A 16,935-nucleotide genomic window follows, 5' to 3' on the forward strand; every position below is an offset into this window, starting at 1 on the left:
AATGTTTTCATTTGACATGTTTGTATTTGCATATTAGCGGGCATGAGTATAGACACGGCACCAGTACAACGTGGGATATATTGAGTAGTTTTTGAACTTTGAATAGTAGTTGTTAATGTCAGTCATTCTGCATAGTACTCGTTGATGTTACACAAAATCTCACCGCATATGCAAGAGTGACATCACCGATGCTCCGTCCCACGTGCCTGCATGTCATCGGAACGGCTGTCCCAGATTGGAAGTTAAAAACAATTGGCGCTTCTCTTGGCGCCTTGGTAAATCTAATCTGATTGATAAAAATTCTCACGCCTGGCCTATCAGATCATGAAGCCCTTTGCTGTCCATCACACGGTATCAGCGACGTTGCTTGGGTGTGGAGGTGGAGTGGGTAGCATACGAGAGCCGATGACGGACCGTTTAAAGTATATTTCCCTCTCTGTTCCCCTCTTCTCTCTGCATCCCCTTCCCCCCACGGTTCCTCTCTTCCATTGCCATTCAAGATGGGTTCTATTGCTTACACACCCGAGACACTTAATAGCCTCGCGGCTAAGATCACAGAGCTCGCTGCTCGTATGACGAAGCAGCTCGAAGCAGAGAAGGTCTCGCCTGTTACGCTAGAGGCTGATAGTCCGATCAAGTATGAGAAGTTGCCTGATGGGTTTTTCATGGCGAGGCAGGAGTTGGAGGACGCCATGAAGGATATGTATATTCTCAGTCAGGGGCCGAGTGAAAGTGTGTACAACTGGGTTCATACGGTATGTATTGGAAATGATTTGTTATGTTCGAAGCTGTGTTTAGTTGTTTACGATTGTAAAAGCTGGGAAATTCTGGTGTGGGAGCGTCTGGTCTGTGTTTGATGCACATAACTTTGAGAAATTCGTCAGCAGCTTATGATAGGGGCAAGAGATATCAATATGGAGAGACGGGTTGGGGAGAGGATGGAAACACTTATTCGATTGCTCACGAGTAATATGCTGACGACTACTTAGACAATGCCAGACCTTGCTTGCCTGAACATCCTCAACCAATTCAACTTCTGGACCGCCGTTCCCGTCGATGGCTCAGCGACGTTCGACGAGATTGCCAAACGCATCAACTTGCCCGTCGAAGTCGTAGACCGCGTCCTCCACCACGCCGTCACACAGCGCTTCTTCACCAAGCCATCCCCTTCAGCCACGTCCGTCTCTCACACGTCACGCTCTGCCGCCCTCGCAAAGGACTCTGGACTCTGCGCCCTGGTCCAAATGGTTGTAGATGAAGCGGGTCCGCCAATGATGGTATTACCCGAAGCTCTGCGCCGATTTTCTCAGGGCAAGCCCGATCTCACAAAGAACGTCAAGGAGACAGCGTTCAAGCTATGCCATTCGGGCGGCGTGTGGGGCAACTTTGAGAATTCGTGGGACATGCTTGAGAACGACGGCGAGGGGGAGCAGAAGGGATGGCGGCAGAGGAACTTTGTCAACTTCATGGCGTATATCAAGGACCTGTTCCATACGGAGAATCTCGTGCTGGAAGCAGTTGACTGGAAGGCAGCGGGTGATGCTACGGTAGTCGATGTGAGTTTCCTACCCTCCCAACACTCACGTTTTACATACATATGCTCTTCTTCATTCTGTAGATAGACTCAACGCTAACGCACCCCAGATCGGTGGTTCCGCAGGCCACGATGATATCGCTCTCGCAAGGACCTTCCCAAATCTCAAAATCGTCGTCCAAGACCTCCCCACCGTCGCCCCCGTCTTTGAAAAGACATTCCCCGCGGACCTGAAGGAACGCGTCTCGTTCCTCACGCACAACATGTTCGACCCGCAGCCCGCACAGGCAGACATTTTCATGTTGAAGTGGATTTTACACGACTGGCCCGACGCGGAATCAGTCGCCATCCTGCAAGCACTGCGTCCCGGACTCAAGCCCGGAGCGCGTGTCGTATTTGTCGACTACGTGGGTAAGCAGGAGCCGAGCGATGAAGAGTTGCCACGGAGTGTGCAGGCCTATGGCACCGCGATAGATCTCAGGATGATGGCGCTATTCAGTGCAAAGGAGAGACCTGTATCGGCGTGGAAGAGCATCTTCAAGCAGGCGGATGAGAGGTACGATATCGTGAGTATCAAGGCGGATCCGATGACGTTTATGTGTGTGCTTGAGGCTGTTTGGCGGGGATGAGCGCAGGGAACTTGGCATCCTTGCTAGAAATCCAATTCCATCTCATCTGGTTTATTCTCCTTATCGTTCTTATGCATGGTATGGCGTGATACTCTTGATTCTGTCGTCCGACATCAGGTTCGACTAGGTTTGTTGAGCCCACTCTTCTTCAACTTACCGCCCGCGGCGATATGATCGATGGAAAGGTACACGGTCCAGCAAAAATTTCGCCGCTGAAGCTCCAGCAGGAGTATCATAGCAGCTCCACGCCCCAACGTACCATGGAGGCGAAGTTGCTAGACTGGCCGATAATTTGATCTCGGTGGTCGCAGCTTAGTAAGTGTGCGAAAAAAAAAGAGAAAATGAGAACCTAGAAAGATGACTTATATAGAGATAAAATGGGTCAGGCAGCAGGACACACGTGAGAACGCGTGAGGACACGTGAGAATGGAGATCTAGAAGGTCGCTAAAGTGGATAATAAGAGGGAGGACATAATCATATGTGGGTTTCGGTGCCTTGTGCGGCGTTCCAGACAGGCAACATCAAAGTCATGCTTCCAAGTGGGTCTCGGGCGCGTGCGGTGAATCCAAGATCGAGAGATACGAAAACTTTTGATATACTCGTTCGTTGTCGGTACGATACGTCTAGGTCTAACCTGGCTCGCAGGATCAACAAGCCCGCTCTCACCCTATCTCCTAACACCTGGACCATTCATTCGACATCCCGTTCAGACTTGTGGGTGTACCGCTCCTCTTCTCTCCCTAGGTATATCCTGATCTGCTTCCCTTGATGCTCAATTGTACGCTCTGCGCATCGTCGACGTCCCGCGTCATGAGACATGTGTGGAACAATGCCCGCTCAGCGCTTGATGCGGGCCAGTGTAGCAGATCAACGACCTCGAAGGGTTTAAAATCGACTCGCTTTTTTTCTGGATGTGCCTGATTGGTGGTTTTTTGTTTCTCGAAACGTGACAAAGGATTCATCTCGTTCAAACGGCGTGGAGGGAGCTACGCATTCGCTTTCACAATTTATTAGTCCATGTTTTACGTCTTATCGCATCTAAATCCAGAACTCACCTTGTGTTCTCGGTGTAGTTGTAGCATTCGACCGTGTCGGTTGCGACGCAAACGAGGTCACACTCGGTGATGCGTTGGATGCTGAGGTAGTGAAACGAGGGCTCAGAGGGTTTGATCCGGCCAACGCCGACCTGCGTGTTGCCGAGATGGGTGACGAGGGAGTCTTGAGGAAGACGCGGGCAGGAGGGAATTTAGCGATTGAAGGCATCTTGGACGGAGAATTGTCTGGTCGATCGGTCGAGTGCTGTGATGTTGATGGTTGTAGTTGTGTTTGGATGAATTGAATAGCTTTGTTGTAATCGAATACATCATGGGACCGCATGCTCTTATATATGAGCACCTGACTGGGAGTCACCAGGTGTGCCGAGGCGCCGGGAGGAGTCACAGCTGCAACTTGAGGGATTTGCTGTTTCGGGCAATCGGTCTATGATCTCGTGAGATCACGTTCGATCTGTATGGGTTCGTCGTAAAAGCACATGTAAAGCCGGACCGTTCCGCCGGGTTGTTTTCGTAATTTCCTGCATCGCGTCGAGAGCACGCGACTGCTTTGACAGCTCAGCATCCTTTGCTCCGAATTGCGTGTCTATCAGACGATTCGCCAGGAATCCCATAATAATAATAAAAAGACTGACAAGGAAGTGGATGCATGACTTTGCCAATGGCCAAGACATGGGATGAGGAGCTGTTGTGTGTCGGCGGAACTTTCTGGCGTCGCTCATGTTTGACTGTTGGCTTGGCTGGGTTGCATGTCGTGGCGCTTCATCGGCGGAATGGGAAATGCGGGGAACAAGCTGCTGCGCTGCATGAAGCAGGGATTGAGCTTCTTTTTGCTTCACATGCAAACGTATCAGAAGGGGTATCAACGCATCTGCCAAGGAATAGAACTGTTGTCTCGACGCCAGCAGACTGTTCCAGCATCTGAAGGGATTAGGAAGTCCATGCCTGCCTCTTCACAATCACAACGTCGGGCAAGTCGTGGCATCACCGCACAGCTTGGCCGTGACATGCTACGAGTAGACAATCGACGGTTCAAGTATCAGAGTTCCTCGACATGTTTCGTTATTACAGACTCGCCTTGTCTACTACAATCTTCTGCAGCCCCGTCTTCAGGTCTTCCGACATGCCAGCCTTCCCAGGGCGCCGACTTTCGCGGTCGACGAACACGTGAATAAACTCGCCGACTGCCTTGACTTCGTCTTGGCCTCTCACGAAAACGCCAATCTCATACGTGACAGAGCTCTTGCCCAGCTTGTTAACCCTTAACGCGAGGTCCACTACGGCCGGAAACTCGATGGGGGCAAAGTAGTCGCAGTGGGAGTGCACGACGAGGCCGATGTGGGACGACGTGGGCGGGTCGAGGGAGCAATGCTCGATGAGATAGGCATTTACCACCGAGTCAAAGCTAGGGGGGTCAGCGTTTGTGGCGGGGAGAGAGTCGAGACGCACAGGAAGTAGTAGATGCTGTTGTTTAGATGGTGGTACATGTCATTGTCGCTCCTTGCTGCCGTCAGCCATGGGCAGAGTGGTCACGCAGGGAGTGTGTCTACCATCGCGTCCTGTACTCGAGCTCGAAGCTGTAGTCAGTCCTTTGGCGCGCTTTCAGTGACTCCAGCGCCATTTTGCAGTGTCATGGCACAGTCAAGCTATTGGTGCTCGCGTCCGGGCATAGCGCGCACGTCTCTCGCCTCGGCTGTCGCACAGGTTTTCGCACGCCGCAGCTGCACCCCGCGGCGCACCATCGATCGAACTGTCCCCCTCGCCGCGCATCCTCGCGTACCTTGCAGCCAAAGGGCGGCTGCCGATTGCGAGAAGCGCAATGGCCCTCGTGCCCTCGTCGCCGCGCGACAAATACCCACCGCTTCCAGACGACAAATTTCCGTGGAAGGAGCCACCGGCCGTTGTCGTCACGCCCTGCATCCCAACGCCCTGCGGCCCATGGGGCGCACCTTACTTTCTCGACGAGGGCCTGCGCAAGGTCACCCCTTACCACTTCACATACAACACCTTCTGCAAGCAGCGCTGGCGGGGCCGCGAGATTCTGGACATCTTCGCGAGCGAGTTCCGCGACCGGCCCACCGAGTACTACGAGAAGGCCATTGTCGAGGGGCGCGTGGTGCTGAATGGCAAGCCGGTGCCGAGCACAAAGACGATTGTCAACAACGGCGACGTCATCTCGCACACGCTGCACCGACATGAGCCCCCGTGCACGGCGACGCCCATTGGCATCGTGCACGAAGACGACGACATGATCGTCATCGACAAGCCGGCGGGCATGCCGGTGCACCCTGCTGGCCGCTACAACTTCAACTCCATCATCGAGATCATGCGCGCTGACCGAGGCAACGGCTGGAACCCGCTGCCCTGCAACAGGCTGGACCGCCTCACCAGCGGCATCATGTTCATTGGGAAGCACAAGGTGGCGGCCGAGGCTTTGGGCGCGCAGATACGCGGGCGCACTGTCAAGAAGGAGTACATCACACGCGTTGTGGGAGAGTTTCCCGAGGGCGAAATTGTCTGCGAGAAGCCCATCCTTCAGATCAGCCCCAAGCTCGGCCTCAACCGCGTGCGTGCAGACGGCAAGGAGTCCAGGACTGTCTTCAAGCGCCTCGCATACTACCCGCCAAAACATGACGCTCCCGCCCAAGACGAGCAGACCAACGACGTCTCGCCAGACGACCAGCCCTGGAAGAAGCTCCGCGGCTACTCCATCGTCCGCTGCTTCCCCGTCACCGGCCGCACACACCAACTGCGCGTGCACCTACAGTACCTGGGCCATCCCATCTCCAATGACCCCATATATGCCAATCAGCGCGTCTTTGGACCCTCGCTGGGCCGTGGGCACTCCGATTCTGAGAACGACGAGGATATCTTGTCGCGTCTTGAGCGTATGGGCAAGGAAGAGGTAGCCGATGCTGTCGCCTACCATGACGAGATGGTGGACGCGTACAACAAGAAGAAGGCGGAACGTATGACGGGCGAGCTGTGTAGTATCTGTGACACGCCGCTGTACAGTGATCCTGGTGTGCACGAGCTGGGCATCTATCTGCACGCGCGGAGGTATAGATGCGAGGAGGGCAAGTGGGACTACCAGACAGCATTGCCTGCGTGGGCTTTACCGCCGCCGGGGTATGAGGGGCCCACAGAGAGCACAGAAGAGAGTGATCCATTGGCAGTAGATCTGGAGAAGTTGGGCCTAGGGAGTGAGACGCAGAAACAAGAGCAGACTGCTGCCAGCACTGCAACATGAGGTTTAGTGGAGTCATAGAGCATGCTGCGTTCACTTCGGACGCCCATATATTCAAGATACCCCAATGTCAACCCATCCCCGCAACCCACAAGTGGAGAATAGCCCCTGCGGTGATTGATAAGCGACTCCTCCCGGGCGAGCGAATGACGTGTGTAACCCCACATCTTATAAACCTCCACTTCATCATCGAATAGTCTCCGCTGCAAACCACTCTAGAGTGTAGCCTTCCATACAACCTCTTACTTTATTGCGCTTCTTCCGAGACCCAGCTCCCATCCAACTTCCTACAAAATGACTATCGGCGTAGCCCTCATCGGTAGCGGCATCTTTGCCAAAGAAGAGCATCTCCCCGCCATCCAGGCGACTTCAGTGTTGAGTTTGAAAGCAGTGTATTCTCGCTCACTCAAGTCTGCACGGACGCTTTCTGAAAACCTTGAGAATGTGGAGTTGTATAGCGACGATCAAGAAGGAAAAACGTTTGAGGACTTGTTGAAGAGGGAGGATATTACGGGTGTTATCATTGCGTGAGTGGTGTCAGGGCGCGGGAGCCGTCTATGAGACTGATGTCAGATAGTCTACCAATCCTTGTTCAGCCAGATTTCATCAAAAAGGCTATCGGTGCAAGAAAATACGTGCTTGCCGAGAAACCAATTGCAAAGGACACCCAGACGGCGGAAGAACTGCTTCAGTGGATAAAAAAGCACGGCAAGCCCGGACAATATGCGGTGGCAGAGAACTTTCGATTTCTCCCCAGCTTCCACCACGCCTCCCAGCAGATATCTTCACTCGGCCGCATTCTATCTTTCCGGGCACGTGTTACCAATCTAGTCCAACCCGGCGGGAAGTACTTTGAAACCGCGTGGCGAAAAACACCAGAGTACCAGGGTGGCTTCCTCCTCGACGGGGGAGTACATTTCGTCGCCGGTCTAAGGCTGATGTTAGCAGGCAGCGGGAACAAGATGAAGACGATCAGTGCGTTCTCAGCACAACTGCAAGAACATCTTCCACCTGTCGATACTTTCAATTCAATCATACAGATCGATAGCGGATCATCTGGAACTTTGACAATCTCCTTTGGCACGACAGATGGGGGCAGCGAGTATTTTGTTGCCTGTGAGAAAGGGACTGTGCAGGTTTTACGCGGAAAGGTTGTGGTTAAAAAAGATGGAAAGGAGGAAACACAAGACTTTCCTGATGAAGGAAGTGGTGTTAAGCAAGAGGTCAAGGCGTGGGCGGAAAGTCTGGAACAGGGAAAGAGCAATGAGATGCAAAGCCCTGAAGAGGCGTTGAACGACTTGAGAGTCCTGGAGGCGTGCTTAAGAAGCGGAGAGCAGGGTGGGAAGCCTGTAGAAGTGCAACAGTGAGATCGTTGTACTTCTTACTTGAACTGTTATAGCAATCAAGTTGAATGACGATGACAAAGCTCATGAAGGAGGTGCGACAAGATGCCGCCCTTTCCGATGAATTTCTGTGGTCTAGTCTGATCTCCGACGAGAACCACCCGGTCTTTGATACTGACGAACTCGTGTTCGCCAGGAAAAGAAAATGCGACATCGCGCAACGATCTGCATTATCGTGCCTAACTCGTCACATCACATGATTTCGCGTCGCGAAATGGCCCCACATCCCAACCCCACAAACTCCGTGCAGACAATGCGGAGTAAGACGATACTAAAATCTTTCGAGCAGCTTCATCTCGTCTAGATTTCAACTTCCTCGACAAGGTAGTCGGCGAACAGAATAACCTACTCCGAATCCAAAGATTTCAAGTGAGACGCGCGTCGTCCGTGTTTTGGCTTATTGACCAGTTTCCTCACCAATCTCACGCGTCATGGGCATTCCACAGTATGCTTACCGCGGTATACTTAGCGACGAGAGCTATACTGACACGCGCATAGGCTGTTCAATATCATCAGAGATCGAAAGATTGAAAAAGTCGTGTCAATCGCACAACTTGCTGAGGACCATCACAAGCAGCATGGCAGGCCGCTGAGGATTGCGATAGATGAAGCTGATTTCCGTTTTCACAACCTAACTCAAGCTGAAGTAGACATTATCCGAAAAAGTAAATAATGTTTCTTTGTATCGCTTTCTTGCTAACACTTAACAGAAACACCGGCGGCCAATCCAATCGAGAAAGCTATGTTCTACCGCATGTGTCGCCTCCTTACCTTGCACATCCAACCTGTGATAGTGTTCGATGGTCCTCATCGCCCATTGAAGCGGAGAAAGCGATATTGTGCCAAGATAGATTATGACAAGAGGCAGCTTCTTAAGGACATGTTGACATGTCTCGGTATTCCACACCACGAAGCCCCTGCTGAAGCGGAGGCCGAGTGTGCGCGTCTACAGATTCTGGGTCTTGTCGATGCCGTTTGGTCTCAAGATTCCGATTGCCTTATGTTTGGGTGCACGTTCTGGCTTCGTGATGATCGAGTTGCGAAAGAGAAAGGAAACAACAACCGGTCCAAGGGAAACACGAAAAAGAACAGCGGAACTGCTCGCGTTGTTAAAGCTCGTGATCTCGGTCTGAGTCGTGAAAGCTTGGTCCTCTTCGCTATACTCGTTGGCGGGGACTATAACATCAAAGGTCTTCCTCGATGCGGCGTGGTCCTAGCCATGCGTGCTCTCAAACATGGGGGGCTCGCCCGCAATCTTTGTTCGTGCCGAGACCAAAAGGATTGCGATGCCTGGAGTATACAACTGGCGGAATTTATTGAATCACTTCCTGGCGCACGATCTGTCCCTATTCCAGCGGGATATCCATCGTACGAAACCTTGCAAAAGTACTACCGTCCAACGGTATCTAGTGACGAAGATCTGCGTAACAATGCACGGCTCAATCTAGAACATGTTTGGCTGTTCAAAGAACTTGAGCTGCTTAAGTTGACGAGTTCGCGCTTCAACATATGGGGGGACAAGTACATGAACTGGATTGTACCTATTCTGCTTACAAGACACCTGTCGAAGAGAGACACATCTTTGCCGCGAGAGGTCCTTGCTAGCATCGAAGTCAACACCCCCGAGAAACAGCGCATAGAGCGCGAATTCGAGCGTAAGGTTTCATTCTCGCCCTTCGGTGTAACCAGCCTGCAAAGGGAATACTTCGAGAGTCGACGGGGCTCTTGGGATGGTAAGAGATACGGTGTACGATTTGATCCCAACCATGAAGTTGTATGCGAATTCATGCCGGAATACTGGCTGCAGAAAGGTCTGCCCTTAGAAATCTTTGATCCTCCCCGTACTCCTAAACGCAAATCGCCAGACCCTACGACTGGGACGTCGCGGCCAGCGAAGAAGCAACGCAACCCTCAAAAACCTGCGAAGAGGACCGAGAGCGCAGTAACGCGTGCCTCGCCGTCTCACAATCACACGAAACCCTCGCAGGGTTCCAATCTATCAGTTTCTCCGACCAAAGAGCATAGCCAGCAACCGCCCTCACATGGACCCCGTAAAGGCACAGGGCTTCCAGATTCAGAGAAAGACGATCCAGAACTTCGACCGCCTCCGAAAACACTCTCGCGTACATTATCTTCGATACAGTCGGCAGTATCTAATGTTGTTGAATCGAGCTCGCCAGATGACCAGGAAGGTGTAGGTGATTCATTTGAAGATGTTGGTGCCCACAATAAGATACCGAACTCATCCAAATCTTTGAAGCGTCTTCCTCTGCATGATTGGCCTGACGAAGAGGACGATGCAGATCTGCAGTTGGCTTTACAGTTGAGCTTGCAAGAACAACAACCCGTCGCAGGCCCTTCAGCTAGAAAGCCAACTCATCACACTGGTGGCTCCGTATGGGAGGAGGTAGAAGACAACGCCCAAAGTTTGTTTGTGTCTGATGAGTCACCGCCAGTAGTCTCTTACCAACAGGTGCAAACGGGTGTATTGCAAGGCCAACATAGCTCTGCGGGGCGTAATGATACTACGCGGGTCGCGCCTCCGGACTTTTCAAAGACATCAGAGAGAACAGTGCGTACGACTCCAAAGAACTCGAGATTATCCGATACCGACGTGGCAGAATCATCGGCGACGGGAATCCGTGCTGCTCGTCTTCGTCACTTCGGATCCAGTTCTGCCGTATCTCCTAAAGAAGTCACCCACAAACCTCAGCCATTGCCTGTCATGACTCCGAGAAAACTCAACTTGACACCTTCTAGGGTCCCGGTGGGTGTCGAGTGTATTGATTTGACATTTGACTAAATTCCCGACGGATGTCGCTCGCGGCGACGATACTGTGAACCGTTAGTTCGAGGCCTCTAGTGACCAAGACGCTATAGACATATATAGTGCGGTAAGTCACTCTACCAGTAACTTTCTGTTGTGTACCTTGCTAAACAATATGAACAGAGCTCGCTCATAGAAGCACAAAGTTGGCAGGTTCATGAGATCATACATATAGTCTATAACTTGCCTCAGAGAGGGAAACCAGCACTCAAGCTGTCCTCCTTGCAGTCATACTGGCAGAAGTAGTTAAGCAATTTGAAACATCAACTAGTCCCGCTGCCTCATGATATACGCACCACGTATGTAGGTGAGATCATATTTGCAATAGAAGAGTAGCCTTTGGATACCCGGCCCGATGGTCCGACTTACGTATACTATGACCTCGCCAAGTAACGAAACGAATATGCGGGGACCCAACAAAACAAACACGTCCTTGACATTCAGATTGGGTCCACGCAAAAGTGTGAATATGTCTTAGCAACGGAAGATCACCTCCCCAATTCCTCTTGGCGGATGGCTTGACAACCAGGATCTGACCTTTGAGAACTTTCCTGGCGTGAATTTCTCGATCACCTCAATTTACCCAGAAAGGTTCAGTGAGCCTTATCCTTCTGTATTTACGACACGCCTTCAGTTTGCTTAAACAAACATCCGCACACATGATCGGGTTCATGCGTATAGCTACCAGCGGCCGCATAGAGGAGAACCTCTAGTATATGAATCAATGTTCGTAAAGTTTGCATACCTTCTACAACAGATGTTTGACCGCAGGTAAGATATACAGAATGACAGTCCGGAGCCGACGAGATTAATTGGGAGGACGATGAGTCTAACGTGGACTTAGTTTGAGCCTTACAACGATGCTAAGTGGGAAGTTCAGATTGGCTCTCGGTTTCACAGAATATTGTTATGTATAGAAACAATCATGCCAAGTCTCTAAGTAGGAGCATACGAAGGAAGTAGATAGATGGATTCGTTCCGGGTAAACCTCATTGTATGCTCTAGAGAGGATTGTAGAGTATTATCCCGCACTTGCACATGTATCTTGTGGACCCCTGATCTTCTGTCTCTGCTTCTCCCTCTCTTCAACACCGATGTTTATGTTGAAGTGCTTGCCTCTGATCTGCTCATACATCTTCCCAACCGTAATACCTTCAAGCGGCTCATCCCATGTTCCTGTGATGTTTGTCTCCAGGGTGGATGATTGTATGAGCAGAGGTTCATGGGCGCGCAGCACAAAAACGATGCTGAAGCGATATCTCTTCTGTTCCGTTTGCAAAACGGAGGGCGAGATAGTGGGAGAGGGACCAGAAGGTGGAAGTCCGTACGAAACTACACGATGGCCACCCGCAGGATACCGGCCGTTCGAAAAACGCTGAAGTTGACGGCCAACAAGTATACTCGCACCTTTTCGACCAGACCTCTCCACCTCCCTCTCCACATCAAACCAAGCGTTGCCATCCCAGACTTCCAATCCAGGAACATTGCCTACTACAACACTCAGCAGGCCCAGGTCGGCGTGCGGTTCAGCGACTTCTTTGGCCTCCCAGCCCTCATATCGGAATAGGCGGAGCATTGTCGCCGTCTTTTCTTCTTCCTTCTCCTGCATTGATGCACATGGGCCAACAAATTGTCGCAGCCCTGCCTGTTCGTCGTCCGGTAGGCCTAGGGATGTGGATATTCGACCGAGTGTCTTGGACAAGTGCTCTCCCATGAGATCCCAGTACTTCTTCGCCGGCTGCCTCAAGACCTCGGGGCAGTATTCCAACGTCCTCAGTGTAATGAACTCTTTCTCCCCAGGAATGGCAGACCAGCCTTCTTCCGATCCGAGACGGTGTTTCCATTGCTGTTTTGAAGAGTCGGGCTGGTTGAAGAAGGCTTGGCTTGCTGCGAATAGGTCTTCGTAGGCAACTTGTAGAGGATGTAAGCCAGGTATTTGTTCCGTTGTTGATGCGTTTGGAAAGTGCGTTGTATTTGAATTTGAATTTGGCAGAGATGATGGCTGGGGGAACGTAATTGACGTCCAGCCAAGGTTTGGTAGAGCTTGTTGATGCTTGGGGAGGACGAGTGGAAGCGGTGACGCAACAAGTGGTGGTCTTGAGTCTCTTTGAGCACGTTCTCGTTCCGGGGAGTTGCTTTTATTATCTATTTTCTTGGTTCGAAACCGCGAGATGAGTGTTGTAATGGAAAATTGCTGTTCAGGTGGCTTTGACGAGGGGGACAATTCGACCGCCATAATGCCAGTATTTCGGATATGTTCCTTGGTATGTAGTGAAATACAGTGTTACAGCTGCTTTTGCCAGCAGAAGATACTGTATAGATGATGATGCCTAGAGAGTAGAGGATGAAAGGTCTTGTTGAACTGAGGCCGATGACGTATGCGAGCTAAGCCACACTCATGTGAGCTATATCAACTCGTAAGCAACATAGCCTCGCTCCAGCGACGACAGTGGGCGACCATGTGTATTTCCATTTGATTCGATATTTCACAAGAGTACTATATGCCAGAAGACCTCCAGTCCTAGCGAGGTAGTGGTATCATTACGATTCTGAGATTTGCGTGACTATGGCATCATATAAGAACTTGTTAAATGTATACGAGTACACTTGCATGTGCAACCAAACAACTCCATAACGTTATATCCTGGTCCGGTTCTTATCCCATAAGTCCCTCTCCTTGACCAAAAACCAGTCGTGCAACGTCGCTCGCACCCCAGCTATTTCATCCCCTCCTCCTCGCTCCTCCCCATCTTCTACTTGTGTCCCGAGGCTCACCCCGAACTTCGTCCCAGGTTTCCAGCTCCCACCTTCAGCACTAATCTTCATTGGCGTCATAATCTCTAGCCGACAAAGCGCAAGCCCGACATTCCCAACGCCGGCAATGAATTTCCCACATGCGCGACCTTTTTTAGGCTGTCCGGCCGAGTCCAGTGGCTTGATATCAGCGCCTGGTGGCAGTTCGGGGAAATCCGCGTTGAAAGATAGATCGACGTCTTGTTCTGGGGAAATGCTGGTCTCTGTGGTGGAAGACATGGTATAAAGCGTCACGGGTAGCACTCGTTTCCTAACGACGCCCGTGTGTTTTGTGCGGATAGTGAGCTCCTGACCAACGTAACAACCCTTTTTGAAGTCTATACCGCTGGAAAGGTCGATGTTATGCTCCATAGGTAGTGCGGTTTCTCGAGGGATTTCAAGGGGTCCTTCGGGGATGCCGAGTTGGTATCTCTTTATACGGTACTGCACTTCATCCACAACATCCCTTTCCCCCAAAGTGGTCATGTTATCTTTAACCAAGCCCCTCCAAAGGCCTGGACCCCTTGGATCGTGCATGCTCACCACAACCCCCTCGTTATCCATCTTCTCACACATGTCTCCCCATGCAGCCCACACCATCAGCCCCTCCGCATCTTCGATATTGATCTTGCTCCGCAACTTGTGACGTTTCAGATGCTTCTTCAAGCTTGCCGCCTCCTCCGCATCAACCTCGATATAACACGCCCAAGCTCCCTTCTCCGCGACGAGCTCGGGGTAAACCCAGATGAACACATCCCAGAGCACCCTGCCACGAGCATCGAGGAAGGCGGAATAGAAGGGAGTCGGGGAAGGGTGCTGAGGATCGACGTTGTTCGTTATTAGGCCTTGGAGAAACTTGGCGGCATCGGGGCCAGAGAGAGATAGCAGGCGGCGTTGGGGAAGCGGTGTGGTGCCCGAGTTGGTTGGACGAGTTGCAGAAGAGTAAGTACGCTGTTCATGGTAGGGGCGTGGTGAGAACCTCAGCGTTGGGAGGTAGTTGGGTTGGTTGCGTCTGTATTGTCGTGATTGCCATGACGCAGTGGTCAAAGTTCGAGGTACAGCAGATCGGGCATTGCGTTCGAGGCGGAGACTACTTCGACATGTGTCGCATACAAAAATGCGAGTCCGTAGTGGGTTGGAGGACAAGAGAGACGCCATTGATTGCGTCTGACAGGTGCATGCGGCATTTGCGATGGAGGAGACAAGAAGCTGTCACGGAAACCTCGGCGTTTACGGGATTAACAAATCCTCTTCAGCTGTACTTGTAACGACTTCATTACGTTACAAACTTTCAATGTAGCACAAGATACTATCTAGGAGCAACATAATACATGTCTATTTTGTAAATTGAAAACATGTCTTTCCAGCCATACAATACATTGACACCAGTGCCAGTCAAACGCCAACGCTGATCAACGGTAAAACGTATCAGTCTTTAATACGATTCCAGCAACGACCATGCACCTAGTCGTTCTTTCGACTCGTCAGCCGTGCTCGCTCGTGGCCTCCTGCTTTTGAGCTTGATGCCTCAGAATCGTCATCGTCGTCGTCATCTTCGTCGTCATCCTCATCCTCGTCATCGTCGTCGCTCCATTTATCGTCCTCACCAACTGCGAAAATCGTGTCTCCGTCAAGAGATTCCCGTGGGGGCACGATAGGTTTTTGCGGCTTGGGTGCCGGTAATGGTGAGACATCACGCGCCATATCAGCCCGTTGCCTGGGCGCAGGGTCGTATGAAGGTAGATGGTCCGACCCGCCTTCCTCCTCATCAAGAGAGTCTCGCAAAGACGCAATCTCGAAACCTTCATCGTCTTGGGCAATCTGAACTCGTATTAGCAACAGGACACAAACAATATCTTCTCGAAAGACATACCTCATCACTCATCGCAAATCTCCTGTTGTTCGCTGTCGGCCGCCACATGTATGCGACAAAGCAGACATCTGCCAAGTATACCAGGTTGAGCCATCCATCTAAAATGAACCATCTTGTTTGCCAATGCGTTGGCGCGAAATCTGGGGTCGAGGCGCCGGCAAATGTGAAGCTGTTGATGAAGAAGAAACCGAAGATGACGATGATGCTTGTCAGAATGCACCACCAGAGCTTCTTATACATGGTCGCTTTGACAGTCTGCTTCCGCTCCATGAGGTCCTTCATTGTGAGATTCAACGAGTTCAGTGTCCAGATATAGAAGGCGGTCAATGTGGCGGAGAGGGGGAGGATAACAAGCAGTACGAGAGGACCAGCGTCATCTGGACGGACAGTGAGTGAGGCAATGGCATAAATAACGCCAAAGATGAAGTGTGCAACAGCAAGCCAGCGGACAATGGTCATGTTCTTGCCGAGTGAGGGTTTGACGACGCCGTATCCCATGCACACGATCAGGAGCAGGAAGAAGGAGAAGGAGTTGCGGAACGCGTTGAGAACGGCGACAACAATCATGAGCACCTTGGTCCCTACATTGTTACCATGGCGGTTCTGGTAATCGTAGAAGCCCCAAGTCATCAGCATCTCAACGACTAAGAAGACTAGGATGGCTGTGATATAGTTCTGGACGGCGAGGATGTCGTGCCTGTTCTGGAAGTATAGGAAGCCCCAGAAGCTCAGCACGACAAAGTAGACGATTGTGATGCCACCGTAGAAGGGGAGCTTCGCGATCTGGGCTGCCGGGAGCTCTCCGTATGCGTTCCTGAAGGTCACGATAGCCTCGTACTCGACGTCATTTGACAGCGCTGCCGTGGCTACGCAGTAGTAGCCCGTCTTGATGGACCCCTTCTTGTCGCCGGTCGCGACGGGGTAGTTGATGGGCTTGGGGTCGTTGAGGTGGACGGCGGTGGTGCGAATGTGCATCCTGGACAAGGCGTCGGCATCGTCGGAGAGGATCCACTCGCCCTTTTGTGTGCCATTGCAGAGCTTCGCGTCGATTGTGTCGTCGTTGCAGATGTACTGGCGCTGTTATACTTGTCAGCCTGCGCAGCCCCGTGACGCCAGAGCCCACCTACATCTTCAACGTCCATGTCCGAGGGCTTCCCCAGCAGCAGCGAGTCCTTCCACTCCCACACGACCACGGCCACGGTCGGGTCCTGCACCTCCTTGTTCAGCCCGTCCTTCTTGAGGAACTTGACGAGGATGAACGGCTCGACCTGGCCTCCCCAGCTCTTCTTGCTGTACATTCCGGAGCATTTCTGGGCATCGTCGCGCGTCTGGCCGCTAGGTCAGCCATGAGCTTGCGATACGAGTGAGCACAAATTACCAAGGTGACATCGATAGCTGCGATGCTGTTGCTCAAAAGCAATAACAACGCGATCGCGCTCTGCCAGGTCCGCATATTGTTGGTAGGATGCAAGGCCAGACAGGTTGGTTAGTTGTCGCGATGTGAACGTGTGAGGCCTACGTAGCGCGGTTTCCCGAATGTGGCGCAGGGACTCTTGGTTGAGTGGTAGCCAAGCTG

General features: G+C 51.8%; 10 protein-coding genes across 10 annotated transcripts; 4 read left to right on the forward strand and 6 right to left on the reverse strand.

Moving 5' to 3' along the window:
* Positions 1-348: 348 nt before the first annotated feature.
* Positions 349-2,163, forward strand: P153DRAFT_399244 (S-adenosyl-L-methionine-dependent methyltransferase; the record flags this gene model as incomplete). Its single annotated transcript, XM_033671711.1, has 3 exons — positions 349-755; positions 990-1,556; positions 1,645-2,163. Exons 1-3 carry the CDS (start codon positions 501-503, stop codon positions 2,161-2,163), a joined length of 1,341 nt encoding a protein of 446 aa, XP_033520858.1. The 5' UTR covers positions 349-500.
* An 828-nt stretch (positions 2,164-2,991) lies between these two features.
* On the reverse strand, positions 2,992-3,753 carry P153DRAFT_78271 (uncharacterized protein). The gene is made up of 2 exons (XM_033673396.1): positions 3,220-3,753; positions 2,992-3,150 (listed from the first exon to the last, which is right to left on the reverse strand). Exons 1-2 carry the CDS (start codon positions 3,539-3,541, stop codon positions 3,050-3,052), a joined length of 423 nt encoding a protein of 140 aa, XP_033520859.1. The 5' UTR covers positions 3,542-3,753; the 3' UTR covers positions 2,992-3,049.
* P153DRAFT_78230 (uncharacterized protein) lies at positions 3,582-4,109 on the reverse strand. The gene has a single exon (XM_033673395.1). It carries the CDS (start codon positions 3,936-3,938, stop codon positions 3,660-3,662), a length of 279 nt encoding a protein of 92 aa, XP_033520860.1. The 5' UTR covers positions 3,939-4,109; the 3' UTR covers positions 3,582-3,659.
* Positions 4,110-4,167: 58 nt separating this feature from the next.
* P153DRAFT_369183 (Thioesterase/thiol ester dehydrase-isomerase) lies at positions 4,168-4,849 on the reverse strand. Its single transcript, XM_033668700.1, has 3 exons — positions 4,767-4,849; positions 4,666-4,716; positions 4,168-4,621 (listed from the first exon to the last, which is right to left on the reverse strand). Exons 1-3 carry the CDS (start codon positions 4,835-4,837, stop codon positions 4,282-4,284), a joined length of 462 nt encoding a protein of 153 aa, XP_033520861.1. The 5' UTR covers positions 4,838-4,849; the 3' UTR covers positions 4,168-4,281.
* Positions 4,850-5,035: 186 nt separating this feature from the next.
* Positions 5,036-6,466, forward strand: P153DRAFT_297383 (pseudouridine synthase; the record flags this gene model as incomplete). The annotated part of the gene is made up of 1 exon (XM_033664154.1): positions 5,036-6,466. The coding sequence occupies one exon, from the start codon at positions 5,036-5,038 to the stop codon at positions 6,464-6,466; it is 1,431 nt and encodes a 476-aa protein (XP_033520862.1).
* Positions 6,467-6,757: 291 nt separating this feature from the next.
* P153DRAFT_297962 (NAD(P)-binding protein) lies at positions 6,758-7,830 on the forward strand (the record flags this gene model as incomplete). Its single annotated transcript, XM_033664196.1, has 2 exons — positions 6,758-6,990; positions 7,041-7,830. 2 exons carry the CDS (start codon positions 6,758-6,760, stop codon positions 7,828-7,830), a joined length of 1,023 nt encoding a protein of 340 aa, XP_033520863.1.
* Positions 7,831-8,152: 322 nt separating this feature from the next.
* Positions 8,153-10,967, forward strand: P153DRAFT_369184 (uncharacterized protein). The gene is made up of 4 exons (XM_033668701.1): positions 8,153-8,311; positions 8,365-8,531; positions 8,577-10,760; positions 10,817-10,967. The coding sequence occupies exons 1-3, from the start codon at positions 8,298-8,300 to the stop codon at positions 10,667-10,669; spliced, it is 2,274 nt and encodes a 757-aa protein (XP_033520864.1). The 5' UTR covers positions 8,153-8,297; the 3' UTR covers positions 10,670-10,760; positions 10,817-10,967.
* A 747-nt stretch (positions 10,968-11,714) lies between these two features.
* P153DRAFT_297145 (uncharacterized protein) lies at positions 11,715-12,929 on the reverse strand (the record flags this gene model as incomplete). The annotated part of the gene is made up of 1 exon (XM_033664144.1): positions 11,715-12,929. One exon carries the CDS (start codon positions 12,927-12,929, stop codon positions 11,715-11,717), a length of 1,215 nt encoding a protein of 404 aa, XP_033520865.1.
* A 401-nt stretch (positions 12,930-13,330) lies between these two features.
* P153DRAFT_399251 (Aminomethyltransferase folate-binding domain-containing protein) lies at positions 13,331-14,644 on the reverse strand (the record flags this gene model as incomplete). Its single annotated transcript, XM_033671712.1, has 1 exon — positions 13,331-14,644. One exon carries the CDS (start codon positions 14,642-14,644, stop codon positions 13,331-13,333), a length of 1,314 nt encoding a protein of 437 aa, XP_033520866.1.
* A 306-nt stretch (positions 14,645-14,950) lies between these two features.
* On the reverse strand, positions 14,951-16,657 carry P153DRAFT_297741 (uncharacterized protein; the record flags this gene model as incomplete). The annotated part of the gene is made up of 3 exons (XM_033664174.1): positions 14,951-15,307; positions 15,360-16,436; positions 16,487-16,657. 3 exons carry the CDS (start codon positions 16,655-16,657, stop codon positions 14,951-14,953), a joined length of 1,605 nt encoding a protein of 534 aa, XP_033520867.1.
* Between the last annotated feature and the right edge of the window lie 278 nt (positions 16,658-16,935).

This window comes from Dothidotthia symphoricarpi (assembly GCF_010015815.1).
Source record: "Dothidotthia symphoricarpi CBS 119687 unplaced genomic scaffold P153scaffold_17, whole genome shotgun sequence".
NCBI classification, from domain to species: Eukaryota; Fungi; Ascomycota; class Dothideomycetes; order Pleosporales; family Dothidotthiaceae; genus Dothidotthia; species Dothidotthia symphoricarpi.